This window comes from Polyodon spathula, chromosome 19 (genome assembly GCF_017654505.1).
Source record: "Polyodon spathula isolate WHYD16114869_AA chromosome 19, ASM1765450v1, whole genome shotgun sequence".
Taxonomy (NCBI): Eukaryota; Metazoa; Chordata; class Actinopteri; order Acipenseriformes; family Polyodontidae; genus Polyodon; species Polyodon spathula.
In genome coordinates, this window is record NC_054552.1 from 6173896 (window position 1) to 6198341 (window position 24446).

At 38.6% G+C, this 24446-nt stretch overlaps 1 protein-coding gene across 1 annotated transcript in view; it reads left to right on the forward strand.

Annotated features, from left to right (window-relative positions):
* The window catches only part of LOC121295000 (inositol 1,4,5-triphosphate receptor associated 1-like), a 31424-nt gene extending 7473 nt beyond the window's left edge, over positions 1-23951 (forward strand). Inside the window, exons 3-24 of the mRNA XM_041219264.1 lie at positions 117-243; positions 754-904; positions 1368-1476; positions 6907-7007; positions 8176-8240; positions 8714-8887; positions 9718-9795; positions 10793-10842; positions 11483-11539; positions 11842-12405; positions 13189-13267; positions 14067-14193; positions 16325-16355; positions 17178-17318; positions 17872-18003; positions 18139-18286; positions 18636-18685; positions 19091-19198; positions 19888-19931; positions 20847-20963; positions 21676-21840; positions 22926-23951. Of these exons, the coding sequence (XP_041075198.1) occupies positions 6928-7007; positions 8176-8240; positions 8714-8887; positions 9718-9795; positions 10793-10842; positions 11483-11539; positions 11842-12405; positions 13189-13267; positions 14067-14193; positions 16325-16355; positions 17178-17318; positions 17872-18003; positions 18139-18286; positions 18636-18685; positions 19091-19198; positions 19888-19931; positions 20847-20963; positions 21676-21840; positions 22926-23172 (2457 nt within the window). The 5' untranslated portion in view covers positions 117-243; positions 754-904; positions 1368-1476; positions 6907-6927 and the 3' untranslated portion in view covers positions 23173-23951. The remainder of the gene's footprint in view (positions 1-116; positions 244-753; positions 905-1367; positions 1477-6906; positions 7008-8175; positions 8241-8713; positions 8888-9717; positions 9796-10792; positions 10843-11482; positions 11540-11841; positions 12406-13188; positions 13268-14066; positions 14194-16324; positions 16356-17177; positions 17319-17871; positions 18004-18138; positions 18287-18635; positions 18686-19090; positions 19199-19887; positions 19932-20846; positions 20964-21675; positions 21841-22925) is intronic.
* The last annotated feature ends 495 nt before the right edge of the window (positions 23952-24446 follow it).

Genomic DNA, 24446 nt, shown 5'->3' on the forward strand with positions numbered 1-24446 from the left:
CTCGGCAGTTTTTTTTTTTCCTGGAGCATCAGTGCGCTGTTCAAGTTTGTCCATGTTTAGTTGGCAAATGTTGAAGCTGAAGTAAATATTAAATCTGAAATCTCTCTTTTAAACAGCGGAAAGAAGATTCCTGGGCTTCATTCCTTAATAAACCTTTACTGCTGCACAGTCCTTTCTTCAGTACTCTTTCTGGGCAGCACTGTGACGACCATTCCACTGCGAGACTACAGACCACTCTGCTAGGTAACGGAAGTGTGTGACAATGTCCTTGCATAGGTGCTTTTGATACTATGAAAGAAGTAATGGTAGCATTCTACATCTTCAAATTTTACATCACTAATAATGTGTGCAATCCAATTCAAAAGACAACTTTTTACTTAGTTTTTCAGATGGATGGAGCAATTTATAAGCCACAGTGACTGATATGTAGACTCAGCTATATATACATTCGGCATGTATACTGCACATTTACTGTGTGAAATGTACAAGAATAACCTTCATACATTTTAACAGGATCAGGTCATTTTCAACCCAAAGCACTGATCAGTTGGTTAGTGAGTAGAGTAAGTGGTCAATGTAAAGTAATAAACCTATCAAAATATATATTTTTTGTTTAATAAAAGTTATTGTTTTTTTTTTCTGCTAGGCCCTACTTACATAGACTCTCTCATCTTTGCGCAACCTCAACAGTCCCTTTTTTTTCAGTGTTCTGTAAGAGCGTGTGCAACTCTGTCTGTCCCTTCATTCCACCAGATGCCTTGACTTTGGAACTTCTGAGGACAAGACAGCAAAGCACAAGCTATTGTTTTAACCCGTTGCCACCATATCAGCACCGGGAAGCATGCCTGAAGTGTGCGAGTCAAAACAGATATGCTAGTGAAGTGAATGAAGAAAATGTAGAAAGGTAGGATTTATTTTTTTTTTTTAAGTGAAGTCTAGAAACTGGACTTCATCTCATGACAGCTATTTAAAAATATAACAAAATATGTGCTTGTGGATTATGAAGAGAGAAGAACTAAAGAAACTGGCAACAGAAGATCATGCACGCCTCTAATGATTTAGAATATTTTGTTTTATTGAAAATATAATATTTGTTTTAAACCTAGTTTAATGATTGAGACTCAGGTTGATGTTATGTACTTAAAACATGTTTTACATGTTTTTGGCTTGGCATGTTTTTATAATCCACATGTATCGTTTGATATTAATCCAGAAAAAACTATTTTGACATTTTGTTATTTATTTATATGTACAGTATTGAGGATTTTCTTCCTTAAGGACATTGAGTAATCTTGTGGTATTTGAAATGCTGTTTGTTATTTCACATGAATGAAGTCATGCATATCTATGTCTTTGATATTTTAAAGGCCAAAGATCATAACCAGTGATGAAAGCATCCAGACAGATCCAGAAGATGATGAAAAAAGTCAGGGCTCAGTGATACTGATACATTGTGCTGCTTCTAACACAGAGAGGGTAAGACTCAATCTACCATAATTACTGAACCATGAATTTAAGAACAACCCTATGTGGCGTTATTTTAATCAGCACCCTATTAGTTCTTAGTGAGTGCTAGCATTCTTTTTTTCTATTCATTAATTCATCAGAGCTCTCCTTGGTGTTTATGGTAATACACACTTACTGTAGTGTACTGAGTACTGTATTTAAGCATCCTTTGTAATGCTTATATGTATTACGCAGTATATCCACCATCACCACAGCACTTTCAACCGCTTTCAGAAACTATTAGACATTTCAAATTCCTTCATGAGCACAGTAGAGAACAGACGCCAGGTAAGTCCCACTGCTGTTCCAGTACTGTTTAGAAGGTAGTATATTAGTGCTGTATCTGAGAGAACCTTGTGAACATTATATTTTCTTAATAAAAGATACTTGCAGGGCTTTTTTTTGGCAAACCTAATGAACAAATAACTCTTCCCTGAGGACATTACATAGTCAGGAGATTGATGTGTTCTCTGATTTTAGTTTGATTTCATTTTTATTTTCTTATTAAACTTAAACCTGGAAAAAGTTGACTTAAATCCAGTCAAACCCATTTATATTGCTAATAATGGTTGCTAATTTGTTTGTAATAACTACCATTTAGTTTTAAACTAATACAAATTAAGGTTTTGTTTAATGAACATTTATTAAAGATGTTTTGATTTTACTGTTTCTCGCTTCTCCTGAGCATTGATTCCAGCTATTTTCTATTATAGAAAAGCAGACACTGATTAGATTATGCATTATATAGTTTTTGTAGTTTTCAGTTGTTCAAAACCAGTTGTCCAAGTTTCCTTTTTCCCTTTTCTAGTAACTTTACTTCACAGTATCATTCATGTCACACTTATTCATATTAAACTTTTAACCTAAGCTTTAGTGCCTCCCATAAAGTTTTATAATGTGCTAAAATTAATTTCTTTGGTATCTGTTTACTGTATTCTTTCACAGGTTTGCCTTTTGTGCACTCAATGTTAATTGTAGACAGCATTCCAAATATTTGGTTTGGTTTGGAAAACTGCTAAATCATTTAACAAACCAAGCATGCATACTCTTGCTACAACTTACAGCAGTAGGCGGTAATAAATGACATAAATGTATTTTATAGCACTGAAAGCTAAACAGACAATGCTTGTGCAGTGTAAGCTATTCAATTGGCCAGTACTTTTAACAAGCTACAGCTGATAAATGGTTTATCCTATTAATTTCTTTGCAGGACTTTCAAGATGATTATAGATTGTTTTCCAGCAGGGGATTAGGACAAGTTTTCTACTTTTTATTCTAAAACTGCAATCTCTGCACAATATTATTAAAAAAATGTACTTACTGAGTGCATTGGCACTGGATATAATGTATATTATTCGTTTAGTGTATGGATAGGGACAGATTGTGTAAGTAACTCTAAACCATAAGCATTTGTTGAAGTATGCATTTTTCAGTAAATGTAATTTAAAAAATCATTCTGCAACAGAATAAGCAGTAACACGTTTTCAAGATAAGATCACCAGTTTTTCGATAGTCCATGGCGTTTGATCCAAAAGAAAAGTGATTGCATTCTGTTTACTGGAGAGGTTGTGAGCTCCACATATGGTCGCCATTAAGTTTTAATTGTTTTTTTTTTTTTGTGGAATGAAGATTCTATTTTAGAAACAGGGTGGTTAAATGTACTTTTTTCACTTTGTGATGTAACTGTAGAAGTGTCTGTGGGAAGCTAATATTATTCAAGCATCAGGAGCAGAGCATAGTTTATTAAAAAGTTAGGGCTTATTATTCAGTAATTTTCAAATGTTTGAAGAGACAAGGAATAATAATGATAATATTTACTAGAAACATAGCAACTCTCAAGAAGTAGCCTTTCTGTTCAGAACCAGTGCAGAAGCACTAGGGGCGCAATACCAGATTCTGAAAGGAAGATAAGACTGGCATGCTTGTGCTTTCATTTCAGTCATCAGAAGATAAGGAGTTCCAGTACCTGCCCCAGGAACTGAGCAAGAGTCTCAGCAAGCTCCCATCTCCAGACCTCGCCAGTCCAGCTCCAGAGCTCGCCAGTCCAGCTCCAGAGCTCGCTAGTCCAGCTCCAGACCTCGCCAATCCAGCTCCAGGCCTCGCCAATCCAGCTCCAGAGCTCGCCAGTCCAGCTCCAGAGCTCAGACCTCGCCAGTCCAGCTCCAGAGCTCGCCAATCCAGTCCAGCTCCAGAGCTCAGAGCTCACCAGTCCAGCTCCAGAGCTCGCCAGTCCAGCTCCAGAGCTCGCCAGTCCAGCTCCAGGCCTCGCCAATCCAGCTCCAGAGCTCGCCAGTCCAGCTCCAGAGCTCACCAGTCCAGCTCCAGAGCTCGCCAATCCAGCTCCAGAGCTCGCCAGTCCAGCTCCAGAGCTCGCCAGTCCAGCTCCAGAGCTCCAGTCCAGCTCCAGCTCCAGTCCAGCTCCAGTCCAGCTCCAGAGCTCGCCTCCAGCTTCAGAGCAGTCCAGCTCCAGAGCTCGCCAGTCCAGCTCCAGAGCTCGCCAGTCCAGCTCCAGAGCTCGCCAATCCAGCTCCAGAACTCACCAGTCCAGCTCCAGAGCTCGCCAATCCAGCTCCAGAGCTCGCCAGTCCAGCTCCAGAGCTCGCCAGTCCAGCTCCAGAGCTCGCCAGTCCATCCAGCTCCAGAGCTCGCCAATCCAGCTCCAGAGCTCGCCAGTCCAGCTCCAGAGCTCGCCAGTCCAGCTTCAGAGCTCGCCAATCCAGCTCCAGAGCTCGCCAGTCCAGCTCCAGAGCTCGCCAGTCCAGCTCCAGAGCTCGCCAATCCAGCTCCAGAGCTCGCCAATCCAGCTCCAGAACTCACCAGTCCAGCTTCAGAGCTCGCCAATCCAGCTCCAGAGCTCGCCAGTCCAGCTCCAGAGCTCACCAGTCCAGCTCCAGACCTCGCCCGTCCAGCCTCTAGGGCCCCTGGACCCAGGTACCCTCCTCCGTTCCAGACCATGCCCACCCTCCCAGAAGAAGATGAGGAAGAAGCAGCAGAGGAGCAGGACAGTTCGCCCCCCTCCCCAGTCAGTGTAACCCTTCACTTACTTTTACTGCGTGTGTAAGAAAAGAATATTTCTTCATTGTGTGAACCAACTTGCTAAAACTCTAAACACCATCATAACCACTCACAAGTCTTCTCTGGGATACCCTAAGCAGTTGCAGTGTAAAATTCCCCACATTGCCTCACCAGATGTGCTTCAGTCTTGCCCTCTCTTGGGGTTGAGGGCCCAGCCTCCATGTCCATTCAATCCTTGTTGTGCTCAATTTAGTTTTTTGGTGTAGACCACGAAGGGTCTGCTGAAGTTGAAACTACCAGATTCATATCACATAAATAGGTAGGTCTTTAGCTTGAGTTTGGGCCTGCTCAGGCCTGAGGTAAAATTCAAGTTCAACGTTTAATAGTCTGTCCTTGTTGCTGCTGTTTTAGGAACATTTGCTAGTCTTGGGAGATCGTTCTAACGGTTCTCTAAATAACAACTCTCAATGCCATCTGCAATCAGGTTTTACGTTGTTTTCCCTTTCAGGTTTGTTCCAAGTTGGTTTCTGATGTATCAAGTTTTACGTATGGGCTGACTCAAATGATTGTGTAATGAGAGTCTATTAAGTGTTTTATGTCCCTTTATAAAGTGGCAATTTTTTAAATAACTATGTTGTGGTTCAAAGCTTTGAAGTGTGCTCTTTGTGTCCATAAATCTCTAATTTAATCAAAAAAAAAAAAATGTAAAGATTTTAACAGTGTGTTTTTATTAGCTCTGGATGGTATCCTTGTATGTGTTTTTTGTCTGTGAGAAAGAATCATTTCACAATTATTGTTTGCCTATGACTACAGCCATGGCAGTTGTAGAGGAACAAAAACAACATTCATTAAAAGCATTTAAGGAATAACAAAGAGAGTAATTATTAAATACAGCACCTTTGTTACTTATTTCCCAGTTCTGTGGCTCATGAAAGGTGAGGGACAAGGCACAGTGCAGAGTACAATGAGAGCTTCCATTCATAGCTTTCCTATTGAGCGCACCTCCGTCCTGACCTGATCACCCACCTTTTTTGGTTAAGCCAGATCATTTTTTTAACATGCTGTACATTTTAATATGCGTCCACTTAATCTACTATAAAAAAAGAAAATACCAGTTTTTACCAAAAAGGAGCCTTGATTTATAACAAGCAGACAACATTAATGAAGGGTTGAGGCTCTGTCAGGTTGAACTGTAAAATCGGAACACCTATTTATGAAGATTTCCAATTCAAATATTTTTGTTTAAGTCTTGTAATGTGAGTTGCCTTGCCTGTACATATCTCAGAAACACTGTTAATGACATTTTTATAACCACTTTAGTAAGCCTTTCTTTGTGTATAATTTCTCTTCTAAGAAAAGCTTTCCCTAGTCATGAGTTCAGCTGTTTTTTTGGAAAGGAGAAGGCTGTGGGATTGACATCAAAAGGCTACAGTCTCTGCCCATGGGAGAAATTATTTCTATAGCAGAATATTCAGCGGATAACATGATGTTGTACCAAGTCAGTGAAGTAAATTGACCTATTCATTTAATCATCCAGCAGAACTGGTAAGAGCATAATTTGTAAGCGCTCCAAAACGTTCATCCCTGATACAATAGTAAGATCCCAGTTCTTTAATAGTACTGCTGTGTATCTTCCGATCGAGTGTTTCAAGATGTAGAAGGTTCTCTGGGGCAAAGAAAGTGCATTAAATACAGAGGGGAGTTAGACTGCATCACAGCAGACGATTACAGAGCAATTCAGTTGAAGCGCAGCTACAGATAATTGTAGAGATTTTGTTTCATTTGCAATACATAGTGCATCGGAACTGCATTTTTAATCTGCAAATGAATCTGCAGTCTACAGTTCATTATTTGGTTTGTTTCCTGCAATGTAGTCCACTTTCACAGCAGCTTTATATGTTCAGTTCATTGTGGTCTCTTTTCCCTACTCAGGCTAAAGGGAATAAATGCTACAGCTCATTCACCTTTGAGAAGTGGTTTATGTGCTGGTTGAAGAGGAAGCGAGTAGAATGAGAACTGTCAAGATTTGGTATTTTCACTAGAGAGCTGTTGTATTCCACCAGGGAATTTGTACCCCAGAGTGAGATTTATATATAGGCATTTAAAGAGTTTCACTTACCCACTGATGTTAGTGCATGTTTATGTCATCCTTTGGAATTTCACTTTGTGTTCCTTTCCCTGAGACAAACCATATGTCGAGGTAAGGCTTGTTAAAAAAAAAAAAAAAAGCCTTGAGTGAGTAAGCTGCAAAAATAAGGGTATGAACTAACAAACTAAAACCTTAATTCAACTTTTATGCAGATTGGATATATGATACGACCTCCAATGATTTAATATGTCATCACAGTTGGAGTACCAATTTATGTTTTGTGCTTTTGCCAGCAGGTTGTAGCTGTTGAAGCCAGAATGGTCAGTGCACCTTCTATTGTCCTTCCTGGGGAAGCTTTCACTGCAGATCAAGAGCCTAATGCACTTTCACAGAGCAGGTATGCAAGTTCACCTGCATTGCTGTCAAAGGGGACTGAAGTCTCATAGGTACTTTTCGTTAACATCTCAGTAAACTCAGATACTGTAAAGCACTCTGTGGTAACATATGTACAGTAATAATACAAAAAGAAACTAGTCAGATGATTCAATAAATTCCTTCTCACTGAAGTTTTTGATAAAGAGTTCCAACCAAAACATTTGTCAAAAAACTGTAATAGGTTCTTTTAGTATTTGTACATATGAGATACTGCATTATTCCTTAGGTTAAACTGTGTTCAGAGAGTACTGCCAGTATATGAGTAGAACACGTATTAGTGGTCTAACCCTGCAGGCTGGAATTACCTTAAAATGGGGGGATATGAATCAGTATTGCATTAAGATGCATTGCTAATGATAGCAGTGTACTTAACTAAATTTCATAAAGTGTTTCCAAAGAATAACAGCTTGGTCAAGCCATGTGCCTTTCTTTTGTTGACGAAGGTTTACGGTCAAGTTAATCTTTTCCAAATATGTGCAATGTTTTAAATTCTATTCACACCTGTCATAAATACATGAATTTTGTATAGTACAGCTGAAAGCTGTGCTAATTGCTGCTTATTTTAGTATTTGTGTATATTCTGTAAAATTCCAGAGCCATGATGTTTGACCTTGTTAGGAATTTTGTATAACAAAATCTTTGGTATTAAAAAGGTGCATTAAACTCCGATAAGGCAGAGAGCGCAGGTATTAACTTGATGGTGGTAATTAGAGACAGAATCTATAGTTCCACTTTCTCTTAAACTGTTGCAAATATCAGATATTTTTGTCACAGCTTCTCTAAGCCAGTTCAAATGCCGTTCACATTTAGAGGTTCTGTAAAAAATATTAAAAAATCAAAGTGTCCCTGTAAAAGGAGCAGAAGTAATGGTACCTTGACCCTAAGGTTGGCTATCATATTGTGATCATGTTACTTAATTTGGTTCATGTGCTTTCCGATGATAAAAGACAAAACAGTATGGCACCCCGGATGCTATGTTGGTGTTTGTGTAGTTGCTACTGCTTGTGCAATCCCTGCTGTGAGGACAACAAATGTAAAGTGTAAAAATAAAACCGTGTCACAGGTAGGGTGTGCACAATGTCATGTGATTGGACCTGTGTATAGATAGATCTTTGGTTTTATTTAAACAGACCCCACAGCCCAAGACATCGGCATCGGAGTTCTTTTTCTTCAGCGAGCTCCCTCACCACAGTTGGTATGAATGCAAACTTTTATTTAAAGTTGACCACACAACCCATAAAATATAAGCAACATTTTGAACAATTCCCTTGTTACTGCAGTACATAAAGTTAACTGGCTCTTGAAAACCTCGGCTTCACTTTTGTATTTGCAGAACTCACATACAGTACAGTTCTGTACATTGTTTGCCTTATTATACCAATGAGTGTTGTACATGTACTGCTTGAAATTTCATGAAGATTACTTTGAGTTAGTTTTGCTATTTAAGAAAGAATAAACTTTAATTCAAGTCTTGATATATGAATAAGGTTTTAAAACCAAAGTAAGAGATTGGTTATCGTGATTAATTAAAATGCTCAACGAGACCCCAGATTATTTGTGTTCTTTTCTACAGTACGTTGTTTAAACTAATTGTGTGGTTATGCTCTTTAGCCTTGGGATGGGAGCAACTGCTTAGATAAATACAATCTTCTATGTATATCCCCATAGACAGCACAGGTCATGTGATTGACCTGGTAAAAGACCAGCTGCCAGATGTTAAGCTCTCAGACAATGACACAAAGAAGAATCTGGAGCTGCTTGAGGAAGCAAAGAAGGTCAGTGAGCGATTCTTCATGCGGAGGGGTCGAAGGTCAACCTGCAGCCTATCAGATTCTCCAACAGGTACAAATCCAAACCTTAAACAACTTTCCAAAACCCTTCTTTCATAAACCCCGATCAGCGCTGATGTTGGCATGTCTAATTTTACCTTGAGATAATCCAAGGTCAGTGCTGATCAAGGTCTGTGGAAACAGGAAACAGTACATCTGGGGATCTTAATGAGTAAACATTCATTTTTTTAAATGTCTCTGATGGTTTTTGGTCTATTCCTATATTGCAACCTTGTCAGCGAGGTAAGTTACTGGTAATCACCTTTTTTCTGGGAACTGTTCTTTCCCCTTCAGTTACTTTACAGATCACTGAGACACATTCCAGCCCCTAATTTATTTTAATTCTTGTTAGTTTTATTTCTGTTGACTTCCTGAGTTATCTTTCATGAAAATCTGGTACATGGAGTGTCTTTGGCTCCAGTTCATTTTGGCTTAAAGCCAACTTTTCTGTTCCTTTGTTGAGTTGGGTGAACTTGGGTGAACGAAAAGTTTCTTTCTTTATGCATGTCATCATCATATTTCAGAGATTTCATATTTTTCAGCATAGAGATATGGCCCCTGAACACTTCATATATCCAATAACCTCAAAATACAAGCTCTGTATGTGACCATTTCATGGAAAGAGAACTGAATTTGTGGTATTTGGGAACCAAGTGGCCCCAAACAAAATGAGTCAAATAAAGTTTGTTATTGGTCAGACTTTTGTTCAAGATGCTATCCTTTTCTAAACTGGAAGTGAATGTCTTATGGAAAGAAATTACTTGCTTTAAAAGCATGAACTGTATTTTATGCCTTTATCATTTTTAGTATAATATATTGATTATCCTTTCGTTTCCATTGCAGGTGTCTCTCCCAGCCTCACTCCAAGGTCCTCTCCAGTGCCTTCACGAAGCAGCTCCCTCACTCAGCCCCCCCAGATTGGTAGGCTCATTCCCTGATAGTGCATCTTGTTTCGAGTAGAGGTCCTGCTTGTAGCATGACTGCATACCAAACTCAACCTCTGTTTTCAGGGTTTTTGACCAGAAAAGTCACAAACGTGTTTCAGGGAAGTCAGGGACGCTTTGTTGAATGGACTTTTAAATGCATCCAAAAATAACTATTTTATTATTATAATTAGGGCTGTATTTTATTTACAGCACATCATGGTCTAATAATAGATATTTCACAATTAAACATAATATTTAAACCAAAAAAATAACATTGCCCTATTCAATACTGATCATTTTTCTCTGCAGTTATAATACAACAAATCTGGCAGGAATACAGCACAGCCTTAATTATAATCGTTTCGTGAATTAAATTAGGTTATACCTCATTCTCTGTATCTTTCATATACGTTTATATTAAAGTGTCATGCTTGTTTTTGCATCTTTAACGTTTGGCGAGCTCACCAGCTCCAAGAGTCAGCAAGTTTGTTTAGTCAACGTTGAGCCAGCACTGTAGGTTAGGAACAATTTTTAGTGGCATTGCTGTGTTAAACGTTGAGTTTAGGTTTGTACCCTTTACGAACTTGGATGAACTTGTCTCATCCCAGAAGCTAGACTGGGCCCTGGTCAGTACTTGGATGGGAGACCAGACAAAGGAAACCAGCTGCACCATGTCGGTATCACACCATACACGCCCCTGTGTGTTCACATAGAAAGCTAGCGTGACAATTTTACAACACTGTCCTTTTGGTTAATGTTGATAATCCACTCTGTATGAAATCCATCTTCATTAAAATGTACCGGTGAGTAAGGAGGATTCTCTAGTGAGAAAAATTGAATTTTAAAGTAAATAATATATTTCAGATTATTAATCATATTAATGTAGGCTAAATCTTACAGGTAATAATTAGTGTATTCAGACATGCTTGTATGTTTTTTTTTCTTTTAACTTTATTTTAAAACGCAGTATATATTTTGTTTTTACTTTCCAGCCTCAGATGGAACTGCAGTTAATTCTGCAGGGTCCTCACCCACGCCTCAGGTACTGACACTCATTTTATGCAAAGCACAGTTGCATTGTGTACAAATAAAAACAGATGGCTCTGAGTCACACTGCCCAGCTGAAGATAAGGGAATTGTTAGGGAATTGGTTAGGGAATTGTTCAGTAAACCAATCAACGTTGTAGGGGATCAGTTTAGTTGACCAGGCTGTTCTTAAATGTTTGGTGTGTAATTTAATATAACAAAATGGTGTCTGCAAAGAGGGAGATATACGTTTAAATGCATTTAATAAGGTCAAAATAAATGTTGTTTTCATTATTTACCATGCATTATTTGATTCTGTGCTATATTTGCATTAAAAAATATGGTTTGCGGAAATGCTTATGTATGTAGTCACTAGAAAGTAGTAAATGGCATTGGAAACTTCTTGATGCCTGAGTACTATAAATCCCACAGTTAATAGGTAGACAGTTCCTATGTGCATTCTGTTTATAGAAAGTTAATATAAGAAATTACATTACGTTTTTTTTTAGTGTACAATAGGGTTAAAATAACATGAAAATACATTGAATTAAACGTCATCTTATAGCCTTCCTCAAATGTATTGTGCTGTATTGCACTGGCGTGCACAGTAATGCTTATGTATTAAAATGGTACCTTTTCTATTTATTTCATTGTAGCATCTGGGTGTTCCCAGTGCTAGAGGACAGACAGACAGTATAGAACTGGATACTGAGGTTAGAGTTTTCTCAATTACATTGGATGTTATAACTGCCCTGCGTGGCTGTGTAGAAACTGTACACCAAAAATGCAGCATGTGTCAAGACTTCTGTTTATCTTCTCCCAAATTATTCCCACAGAGCAGTAATAGAGCAGGGAAACTGAAGGTAAACTACACCTTGGCATTGATTAAATCAAAATATGGCACAACCATATCCATTAAAAATATCTCTTGCTGCACTTTAAATTACATTTTTGAAGCTTTTTTTTTTCCATATACTTGCTATTAAGTTGATTTATTTATTTATTTTTTTCCCAGAGCTCCAGAAAGGGACTGGTGGATCGACAAGTCAACGAGGAACAGAAGATTTCTCAAGGATTGCTTTCACCTCGGCCCGGCTCCCACGGAAACTCCAAAGAAGCGTTGTCAGAACAAAAAAAGAACTGCGATCCCCGACTCAACCCTCCAAACACTGAGAGCAGGAAGCTTTGCTTCGGACTTGTTACAAACACTGGAGAGGAGTCTGCCAGGGTACAGAGATCTGTGGAATACAGTGACTGTCCCTTGGGGAAAGCACAGCCGCAGAAATCTGTTGCCGGCCCTCTAAACCCCGGACAGAAGGCCCCGACTAAAGCCCACAAGGACCCCAAGGGCCCCTGTACAGCAGAACTCAAATCCTTTAGCTCAGGCCTGCCTGTCATGAGAGCTGTGTCTTGGGATGGCATGGAGCAGGCAAGCTTGAGAAACGGAGCCCAGGATTTGCCCACCATGACTGACGAGAGTTTGTATGACAAACCTGGTAGTCCACTGCTAAAATCTACAGGATACAAAGACTTCCCTGTGCAGCCAGTCAAAACGCAGAAACTAGTCAAGCTAAGAGAGGTAAGCATCTAGGGGGCAGTGTTGACACAGAGAATAATTTTTTTCCCTCTCTAGTTTAAACATCGGTGCCACACAGCACAAACCATATAACTGCTTTGACATTGAAATGTCAGGATGCCATTAAGCATGGAAGATCCTACCTACAAAAAAAAAAAAAAAAAAAAAACAATGAATGTTTATCTCCATAGTTCAGATCATTGATATAAGTGGGTTAACATTAAGGGATAAGTAATTGTGGTGTATTTTGAAAAGGTAATTTTTACCAAGGTTTTATATTGAATATTGCAAAAGATTAGTTTTGCTAGCTTTTTGGAAATCTTTCATTTCCATATTATTATAATTATTTGTTAGTGTCTCGCATGTGGACATTAGATCACTAGTTAAAACTAGTCAATGTTAAAGTGAATTTGATTCTCAAAACTTGGAACCAGTTCCTAGTTCTTTCACGGCTTTAAAAAGCATGTGTGTCTTTTCTGCAGCACACTGGAACTGTGCTGTAATACAAATCTTCCTGCAAGTGTAGTAAACATGCTGCTACACCCTCATGATTCTTAAAGCTGATCCCTAGTCAGTTTTTGATGGAACAGTTTGCATGTTCTGAATAGCACAGAGACAATTCTGATGTTTATTTGTAGCTGCAAATCATTTTATGTCATAAAATTGTCAAAATGGACTGACTTCAGTGTTTTAAGCCCAGAGTTTATATTCTGGTAACTTCTAATGTCATCAAACAGTAGGCAGGCACTTTGCGCAGCTGGTAAATATGTTGTATTGTTTGTTTAGGAAAATAAGTTATTGCGAAACCAAACCATGGCTGGACTAAAGTTGCCGGATCTCAGTGAAACAGCTGAACAAGAAAGAGGTAAAACAGTTCATTTGGCATTCGCATTAAACAATACAGAGACAGCATAAAAACATGTTTCTTTCTGTTTTGATAAAGGCATTACCTGAAACATTTGTACTGTAATTATAAAGCATGTGTGAGGAATTAACCAATCGCCACTAAGGATCTGTCACAATTCCAACACATTGTGTTCTGTGTACTGTATTGATGTCATCCCATGCATAGAACACACACACAACACTGTTTTATGTTTAGCAGCAGTTTCTGAGAACAGTCTTTGTTTTTGTGATTTCTAAGAAGTTCACACGTTGTATGTGTGGCGTCTCCTATTGTAAAATAAATAATTTTACAGTTTGAGCAACCCAAACAGCAGGATATGACATCTCTAATAACAGTGAGAGCCACATTATACATAACATATTAACTTATGTTATTCTAAGGACTGGTGTTTTGAGTGTTGTAAGCAAGCAGTTATGTTAAACAGTGATTCATCTGATTATGCACATGCCAGGGTTAGGGTCAATTCCTGTTTTTCAATCCCAATTCCTTTTTAAAATAAGTTCCAGATTCCAATTCCTTCGAAGGAATTGGATGCGATATTTTTAGCAACATAATAATTGTTGTGATTTTTCAACTGCTTTCATTCAAAGCCAATTTAACTGACTAACAATGACTTCTGTTGAAGTTGTGGCCACTGTGAAAAGCTCATTTTAACAGAATACAGTTCATTGCCAGTTTGATTAGTGGTGTGTTGGAATTGATGGGGAATGGGAATTGGAAACCAGGAACTGACCCTAACCCTGGTCCTTCCATGCAGGCACCTCTCCTCTACCTTCCCTTCCTCCGCCTATAGAAGAGGAAGCCAAAGAAAAACCTGATGTCATGCCGAACATTTCTGATGTCATGCTTCGCAAACTCAAAGTCCTCAGATCCCTACCTGGCTGGTATGCAACATTGTAACCATGGGGGGGGCATTCAGATTATTTTTAAAACAAATTGCACTATTACTCCAACGGAAGACGTAGATTGTTTACTGTTCAGAATGTCTTTAAACATATTTTTGTAGATAGTTAAAAAACAAGAACGCATATGATTCAATTCTGAAGGAACAACTTGTCTCCAGTTTTTAATCTTTAACTGAAGAGGCTGTCTACAGACATGTTAGATCTGTGATTGCTTTGTTAAAGAACTCGGTAAAGTATGGGTTTATATCGTTTTAGTTTTTTTAGTTTTTTTATTAAGGGAGGCACTTGAACCTTGGTTTGTAGAAAATTGTGAAAAGAGCAGGTCTCTACAGGATTGTCGATGTACAGTGGCATGCGAAAGTATTGACCGCCCTTGGCATTTTTCCTATTTTGTTGCCTTACAACCTGGAATTAAAATTGATTTTTATTTGGATTTCATGTAATGGACATACACAAAATAGTCCAAATTGGTGAAGTGAAATGAAAAAAATAACTTGTTTAAAAAAAATTCTAAAAAATAAATAACGGAAAAGTGGTGCGTGCATATGTATTCACCCCCTTTGCTATTAAGCCTCTAAATAAGATCTGGTGCAACCAATTACCTTCAGAAGTCACATAATTAGTTAAATAAAGTCCACCTGTGTGCAATCTAAGTGTCACATGATCTGTCACATGATCTCAGTATATATATATACCTGTTCTGAAAGGCCCCAGAGTCTGTAACACCACTAAGCAAGGGGCACCACCAAACAAGCGGCACCACCAAGCAAGCGGCACCATGAAGACCAAGGAGCTCTCCAAACAGGTCAGGGACAAAGTTGTGGAGAAGTACAGATCAGCGTTGGGTTATAAAAAAATATCCGAAACTTTGAACATCCCACGGAGCACCATTAAAGCCATTATTAAAAAATGGAAAGAATATGGCACCACAACAAACCTGGCAAGAGAGGCCCGCCCACCAAAACTCATGGACCAGGCAAGGAGGGCATTAATCAGAGAGGCAACAAAAAGACCAAAGATAACCCTGAAGGAGCTGCAAAGCTCCACAGCGGAGATTGGAGTATCTGTCCATAGGACCACTTTAAGCTGTACACTCCACAGAGCTGGGCTTTACGGAAGAGTGGCCAGAAAAAAGCCATTGCTTAAAGAAAAAAATAAGCAAACACGTTTGGTGTTCGCCAAAAGGCATGTGGGAGACTCCCCAAACATATGGAAGAAGGTACTCTGGTCAGATGAGACTAAAATTGAGCTTTTTGGCCATCAAGGAAAACGCTATGTCTGGCGCAAACCCAACACCTCTCATCACCCCGAGAACACCACCCCCACAGTGAAGCATGGTGGTGGCAGCATCATGCTGTGGGGATGTTTTTCATCGGCAGGGACTGGGAAACTGGTCAGAATTGAAGGCATGATGGATGGCGCTAAATACAGGGAAATTCTTGAGGGAAACCTGTTTCAGTCTTTCAGAGATTTGAGACTGGGACGGAGGTTCACCTTCCAGCAGGACAATGACCCTAAGCATACTGCTAAAGCAACACTTGAGTGGTTTAAGGGGAAACATTTAAATATCTTGGAATGGCCTAGTCAAAGCCCAGACCTCAATCCAATTGAGAATCTGTGGTATGACTTAAAGATTGCTGTACACCAGCGGAACCCATCCAACTTGAAGGAGCTGGAGCAGTTTTGCCTTGAAGAATGGGCAAAAATCCTAGTGGCTAGATGTGCCAAGCTTATAGATACATACCCCAAGAGACTTGCAGCTGTAATTGCTGCAAAAGGTGGCTTTACAAAGTATTGACTTTGGGGGGGTGAATACTTATGCACGCTCAAGTTTTTTGTTTTTTTGTCTTATTTCTTGTTTGTTTCACAATAAAAAATATTTTGCATCTTCAAAGTGGTAGGCATGTTGTGTAAATCAAATGATACAAACCCCCAAAAAATCAATTTTAATTCCAGGTTGTAAGGCAACAAAATAGGAAAAATGCCAAGGGGGGGTCAATACTTTCGCAAGCCACTGTAGGTCTCTTAGCAAAACATAATTGTATCTACAAACACCTTTACAAGATGAATAGTAATAGGAAGGGCATTAATATTATTGTTTCCATTGCAGTGCACCTCCCCTCACTGAAAAAGAAGTTGAGGTTGGTATCAGTATTCCATTTGTCTATCATGTCACTAATGTTTGCTTTATTTTTTTTTAATTGTACCTTGGGACAATGTAGCTGAGAATGAAGTCACATGAGGAAGTCTATAATTCAGGGACTGTGCTTCCTGTAAATGATGTGAAAATGTAAACTGTGTGGATCTGAGTTTAAGAGACACCGTGCAATCCATATCCTCCTTTTCCCTGGAGGAGGTTTATGAACTGACTCTGCTTGTTCAAAGGTCAGCATTTGGCTTTAAATCCTTAGCAGTGTGGCTGGGTTAAACTCTCAGTCTCAAGACAAGTTATCAGAATTCCTTGGAAAAGCTAAATACTAACAACAGAGTGCATTGGATTGGATTCTGTTGATATTGTTTATTTGTTTTAAAGTTAGAAAAGAATGGCATTCAGTCAAACTGACCCAGAAGACAAACGGATACACAGATAGGCAGAGGGAAGCTGACCTGTTGCTCTGTGTTTATAGTACATTTGCGAGGAAAGTTGCTTTGCCAGCTTTCTATTGCATGTTTAAAGCTTTCTGTAGCTGGTTCACATTTCAGAAATGAATGGAAAGGGACAGGAATTCAGAACTTGATCACATTTCTTTTGTTTGTGTGGGATTTTTTTATATACATGTAATCTAAAATACCAATATAGAAGGCAATTCAAGAGCATGGAAACACTAAACTTTCCTTTTCACATTCTACAACCCAGTTCACCCATTCATGCAAGTGTATTAATTATCAAAGATCGCACGTCAGGTCACCTGTTCTGTGGATTATGATAATCTCTCGGTTAAACAGCACTTATTTTCCAACAGAATGCTTTTGTCCAGCTCTCCCTGGCCTTTCGAAACGACAGCTACACTCTAGAAACAAGACTGCGCCAAGCAGAGAGAGAGAGAGCCCAGACTGAGGACAACACTGACAAGGAGCTGGAAGATTTCAAAGGAGTCATTAAGGTGCACTTGAAACCTAGGGTATTCAAATCCACATCATTAATAACCAGAGTGTGAAGTCCACCCTACCAGCCTTGCCATGCCAGCACAGTGAGACCTACCTCCTTCCATGTGCAATGAAAGACTGATAAGTGCTCCATGTTGCATACAGGATAACAAAGGAAATATACTGTGCCGTATATTCCTGTTGATAAAAGGAATCTACTGTAGTTTCTAATTCATTGAAAGTTTTCAAATCATAAATCAGGCATGCTGAATTAACTAACCACCTTTGAGTGCACGGTTGTAGTAGATGTCAGGATTTCTTTTGACATTTTTAATGGAAAAAAAACAGATGAAGTTCTTCATCCCTCATTGTGACTAACATGACAGCAATACTATAATGTCAACAGACATTTAAATGATAAAGACCATGATCTGACACCACCCTGTACTGTAATTGCAGTATTGGAAGACGCACACACTGATCAAAGCTATTTGAACGACTGTTGGAAACAGTATTTTTGTGTTGTTATTTTGAGCACGCTGAGCTCAGACCTGTTCATACCGTTTGCAGGGATCAATCCTGCAATGGCAGAACTGTGAGCAACGGGAATCATATCAGAGGCTGTTGGAGACGATAGCAGTGTTCCATCGTCTAGCATCCCGGCTGTCCAGTCGAGCGGAAATGGTTGGAGCTGTACGGCAGGTAAGCATTCGGAAACTCACCTGTTTATTGCATCACCAGTCAAAGTCTATGTACAGTGCATGTGAGACTTGGTAAATCACATTTTGTTTATGTTTTTTTTTATTTATTTTTTTATCTTCATTTTTTGCATTTCAGGAAAAACGGATGTCAAAAGCTACTGAAGTGATGATGCAGTATGTGGAAAATTTAAAGAGAACATATGAAAAGGATCACGCAGAACTTATTGAGTACAAAAAGCTGGCAAACCAGAATTCAAGTCGTTACGGAGCAAATGACAGTGGAGGTAATATTCTGAAACTACTAAAGGTTTAGGAGTTAATTCATTAAAACATGAGTAAGCCTGCTTAACTTATGTCTAGTTCTTGTACATTAATCAACACAAAAGTAAAATAGTGGTTGTTTATAGTATTTGTGTACTATCTGTGCTTGTTCAAGTTTACATATTAATATGACCGCATGAACCCCCTACTAATGAAAATGTGTTTTTTCACTGATTCTGAGTGAAGCACTAAATAGGTGAGGCATGGGGCTGGAGGGAGTGAAGGGGGTGGCAGGGGTATATATTTAGCTGAATACAGTATAAGTCATTCCCTTGCAAAAAAACCTTTTCCATTTTTGTTTTTAAATTACAGAAGATGGTGTGCCCCGTTCGTCCAGATCTATGTCTTTGACCCTAGGAAAGGTATGGCGTCTCTCAGAACATTCCTGTAAAGCAATACTGTTCTGTTTATTATTTTAGAAATGATTGATATCCTGCCTGTGGTGCAATACATTGTGCTTCTACACAGTTTAGACATGTTTAGACTGTAATAGAGAGAAATCAAGTGACTTGTCAGTGGATGAGCTGGATTATAGTCCATATTGTTTACTGCTTATGTTAATAGCGCTAGTACCATTTGAAAGATTGGGTCTTATTCACAGGACTTTAAATAAGATCAGTTTGATATAACTATAGTCTAGAATAGTTTATGAACATTTGACAGCAAAGGAAAAACAGTTAATTAATATGAAATGAAATGGAACTGTTCATTAATTAAATTCTTCATAGGAAGAGTGAGAATTATTAAGCGCCATCTTCTTTTCCCAGGCCTTGCCACGCAGAAGGGTCAGCGTTGCTGTGGTCCCGAAATTCAACTTGCTGAATATCCCTAACCAGTCCCCCGGGGCCCCGACCAACGCATCATTACCTCCATTGGTGTGTAAGGGAGAGCAGAGAGTTTCTTTAATGTATGGTTTACGCCACTGATTCTGCGGTTCAGGTTAATTCATATTGCTCAGTTCACCTCTTTATGCTGTATTGGAGATGGCCGTGGATATGGAGAATGCTGGAGCCGCTGTGGAGTGCCTTGGGCTACTTACTGACAATAAAATAACAAGGACCTTAAAACCATTAAATATAGAAAATAGCTGGAAAAAATTAGTTTCTTAATAAATATATTTTTCATTGAGAATATTTTGCAATTTTTTTCCTTTGCTTTATATGGAGAAAACATTGCATCCTCATAGGAGGTCCTCGTGCATTTGTGTCTTCCATCTGTCCCCATATAAAGACTAGAAGAGAGTTTCTTAACTGTCCACATGTGAGGTCGCCAGGCATGAAGGGAGTTATGCTGTCAGTATTACATAGTTGCATAGAGGTCATTAGAAATAGTGATATGAGAACTCAGGTTACCTAATTGTGTTTTATGATATAATAAGAAACACCAGATCTCTCAAGTCACCCAAGATTGTGGAATTAAGTCACAGAACTTGCTACTTGTAACCATGGTGATGGATTGTATGTGACAGGTCAATGGGTAAGACTATCCAAAGCTATTTTTAATTTGAAGTTTGGTGTTATAGTTTTAGAAAATGTACTCAAAACGTTGCTTTTGTGTTTTCCAGTGTGAGGTGAACAGTGGGAGAAACAGTGCACCTATAACTGAGAAGTAAGTAGTGTTTAAAAGGATGTGTTATACTGCTTGAAAATGTATATTGTTATATAAATGCATAGGTATAGAAATATGAATAAAACGGGAGTTAAATGTGAGTGAGCACCAATTATTCCCCAGATTATATAATATGGGCAACAGTATTCATTCATAACTGGCAAGGATTTAATACAGTCTTGTCAATGGTAAGCAGATATGCATGTTACTACTGTATGCGTCCAAATTTAGCCACATTTACAAATTGCTTTAGGGGATTAAAATATCAGTATTTTCCAGTCTCCTATATTTGCTTGAGCACTACACTTTCCATTCTAACCAGTCATGCTAAGACTTCATAGAAACACAGTATAGTTTTCTCAAAATGGCTGGGTCAGATCACCCTGAGCAATGGTTTATAGCCAAACAAAATATTGATAAGTTCAGATTTTCTTTCAAGACAAATATTCCGCTGCGACAGGATGTTTGAGTTTGGTAACATGACCTGGAGGAAATTGCTTGAAATATTGTTCATCATTGTATTGTTTTATCTTTGTAAGGATGCCACTGATTTAAGAATTGTATTTCTGTTATGTATAGAACACTACTGTATGCACTGTGGAGATGTGCACTTAACACATTAACTGTAATCATATGAACCTATGATATATAACTCAAAGGGGGAGTTTTTTTTTTTTTTCTAGGGGATGGTTGTACATTTGTACAGGGTATATTTCCGCTTTCATTTGAAGTGCTTTGAACGCACTATTTCAAGAGTATGTATTGTTCTTCCAAATGTTTTCAACAGAACATGACAAGAGCCGGTGGTGGAAAAAATTATTGTACTCTTGCTTGGCATAGCTGCCTAAACATGTGAATGGAACACTAACCCTAATTAAGAGATGTAACTTTCTTTTCCTGTTTTAAACAATATAGTGGAAAAGAAAGTCGGGATCAGGAAAATGTTCCTGCCCCTGCCCTGCCTCCAAGCAACCAGGATGAAATCAGGTCGGAGATAAAAGCCAAGATTGAGGAAGATGCCTACAATAAAGGGTGAGGAGGTTTCTTAATGAACTCTGAACCAAGGCACAGCCAAACACAAATAATGCAACCGTTATATTTTATATCAGCTGTTCTCTGTTTTTTGGCATGTAAATGTGCCTTCATAGTTTTACAATAATACATGGCAAATGCTGAGTCAAATACCTTGCACAGGAAATGAATTGTCAACAGATCCAAAACCAGCATTTCTTAAAAGTACTGAGAAGCTTATGAGTTTTTCTTAGGAGTTTCATAAAATTAGCTTATATACGTTCACACCATCTCTCTTTATGATAATCTATATGAAATTGTTTTTTGTTTTTGATAGGTTTACTTAGTTGCGATACTTCTTGTCCACTGGTTGTAAGCTAGACTCAAAAGACCATAGCTGAACGTGTGTTAAAATCAGTGCTGATGGATAGCTAAATTTTATTAGCTGTTCTGGGAGCCGCTTGTCTAATTTTGATTAAACTGTTCAATGTGTATTGTGGGGTTGATTGGTGTTTTGCAAGGAAGAGATTAATTCCCTGCCCAGGACTACAAAGTCACTATGTGAGAATGTGGCCAGTCAGTTAGTTAATTGATCACTTGCTGCTCTGTCACAGTTACTTGCATACCTTGTTTAGAAATAGACATACATGTTTTATTTAAATGGAGCTTTACAGATTCTTGTCAGGGCTGTATAATTGTAAAATGCTGCAAGTGTATTTTGATTTAAACTCAGGTATCAAGAAGGGTTAAAGAGAAGTAAAGAACTACAGGAAGTGAAGGAAGAGGAGGAGAAATTAGATAAAAGTAAAAAAGAAGCTGAAGAAAAAGAAAAGGAAAAGGAAAAAGAATTGGAAATGGAAACACAAATGGAAAAGGAAATAGAAGATAAAAAGAGCAGGTATGACCTTGAAGTGAATATAGAGTCTTCCCATTCAAAGACATGTTTGGACGATTCTTCAGAAATTTATGAAAAGTACAATAAAATGCACTGATACACTTACAGTATCCCTCTCAGTAAAAAATAATACACACTGGCAACCTTCTTGTATATTCCTTCAACACCCAACTGGTTTTAGCAAACATGTATTTTCATTTTAAAACATGATATCTGCTACTACACTATGCTGAAAAAATCTGTTTTCAAGCCATGTTTCCTGGGTCATTTTACCTGGATGGTGAGATTGTCTCCAACCTATTCACTGGCTTCTTTCCTGTCATTTGTAACCTCAGGTGCTGTTCGGATGACAGGGGCCAGAGCTTCTCCCTAGTTTCATTAGCAATCTACCAATTAAACCTCCCTATTTAAGCCCTGAGACGGACAAATTCTTTATCTTGCATTTTCATTTTCCTCCATGCTCCCCTCCTCCTCCCCTCCTCCTCTGCAACGATCTCCCTCTGTGGGCAAGTGATGTTTACTTCCCCACCATAGGCCCAGCCGAGCTGGCCTCGTACTCAGACAGGAAGGTTCTCAGAGACCCAGAGGGGACCCCTGGCCAAATCTTTCTTAAAAATTTCTCTATTATTCCAAGTTCCCCCTGGGGGTACCATACATGCTCCCAGCCTTGGAGGCCAGTCAGTTCGGTCTCACCTCCATGAGGGCGGCTCTCCACTAGCCAAAGGGAAAGCATGTCATTTTCCTGAAGTCACAAGCACATAATTCCTATTTCAAATACCAGGGCTTACTTCACGCAGCCCTTGCTCGTGTTCCATGAATAACCAGAATACACTGCTGGGGTGAAATGACCGAGGAAGGCAAGGCAAACAAACTGATAACTTTTCTTTAACCTAGTGCAATACCATATCACATGCTTTACAATAAAAATACAGTTTTCTATCAAAAATACACATTTGAGACATGTATAGTGAAAGTGCACAGCCTGGAAAATGTATGCAATTTGTGTATTAGCAGCAGTCATGTTATAGTGCCCCGTGCTATAGAACATGTGCTAACAGTAAACTGTATTCTCCCTGTTTATTTTACAGCAAATTTGAAGAAGCTCTGGATTATATTGACAGACTGTGTCCGAAGGTTTTCAGACAGCATCGCTTGGTCTGGATTATTGCAGCTGTTGTGATGATCCTGGCTTTCGTCGTTAGCATTTTCACATCCTATAATAACTCCTGCACTGAAGTGGCCGACACGTCTCCAGGAAAGAGCACATGCTCCGGCAAAAAGCAGTACTTTGGGTGGAATGCAGGACTGCAACACAAGAACCCCACACCAGAATAACACACAAGTGTCATTCATAAGCTTTGCAGACGCACTGTAACTAACATCAAGAAGATGGGTACTGTAGTATAATACCAATCACAGTAATGATAAAAATAAGAAAATATGAAGAAGCTGCTTATTCTGTACCCTGATCAATTACAAAGGTTTAATGTATCTTGTCCAACACCCAGAGCTTTTGATAGATATTTTGAAGACTCCCACAATGTTTAAAGACTTTTTTAAACCACTGCTTGTTATCAGGTGTCTAAAGCTGTTGCCTTGTTTTGGTTAAAGAAGTAGGGCTGTCTAGAAATATTGTTGGACAGAGAAAACCCAAATTCATGATCAGCTGTCTCAGGTTAGATAAGGACCGAGTTTCAATGCAATGATGTATTGAAATATTGTTATTATTTTTTTAACTTTCAGAGAGGTAAAATGTTACTTTGTTAGATTAAATATTCTATATTGTGTATTTAAGCAGAGTAATAGTTCAAAGATAAGCACATTTACAGCAGGATATTTCAATTACAGAAGTAGTTTTTAAAGTGCAATATTTTCGTAGTAGAAATACAGAACTGTTTGGATTTATTCACAGTGCTGGTTTTTATCAGTAGAAGGGGTTGATTATAAAGGAGCACTATTTTTGATTAGCATGATAATATTTAATTTTTTTTGTTATATCATTGTAAAACTTTGCACATGTGTGCTACCATCGTACTGTATATTGCCACGTACTTGAGTATTGAAATAAAGATGCCTTAGCTATGTCTAACCAGGTCCGACATTGCAATTTTCCCTTTCCGGTCCGACATCAAGCACAGGTCTCTAGTCATTTCTTCTCTGGAAAAAGCAGAGAAAACCTTTCAATGGCCAAGTGAGACCCATAAGAGCCGAGAGAAGAAAAAAAAAATATATAAATAAAGGCAGATCTGAGCGATACACACAGCACATGCACGACAGAGATAACACAGACATAAACAAACGAGATGGCTGCTTTTGCATACAGAGCTCAAAGAATATTACTGACATTAGAAGAGATTTTTGAGATGTTATAGTAATAAAATAATGACTTGGATCGCATTATTGAAGAGTTTGGTGATAAAACGAGTCTTTTCTTAAGTAATTCCTTGAACATCTTACTGCAATTATTTTGTATGAAAATTTAAAGAACAAATTACACGTGAAGAATATAAAAAACTGTCTGGTAAGCTAGAATGAACTGTAAAACCTGAACTCCTACCAACATGCATTCTTATACTGCACAATAGTCAGATTTCAGAAAAAAACAGCCT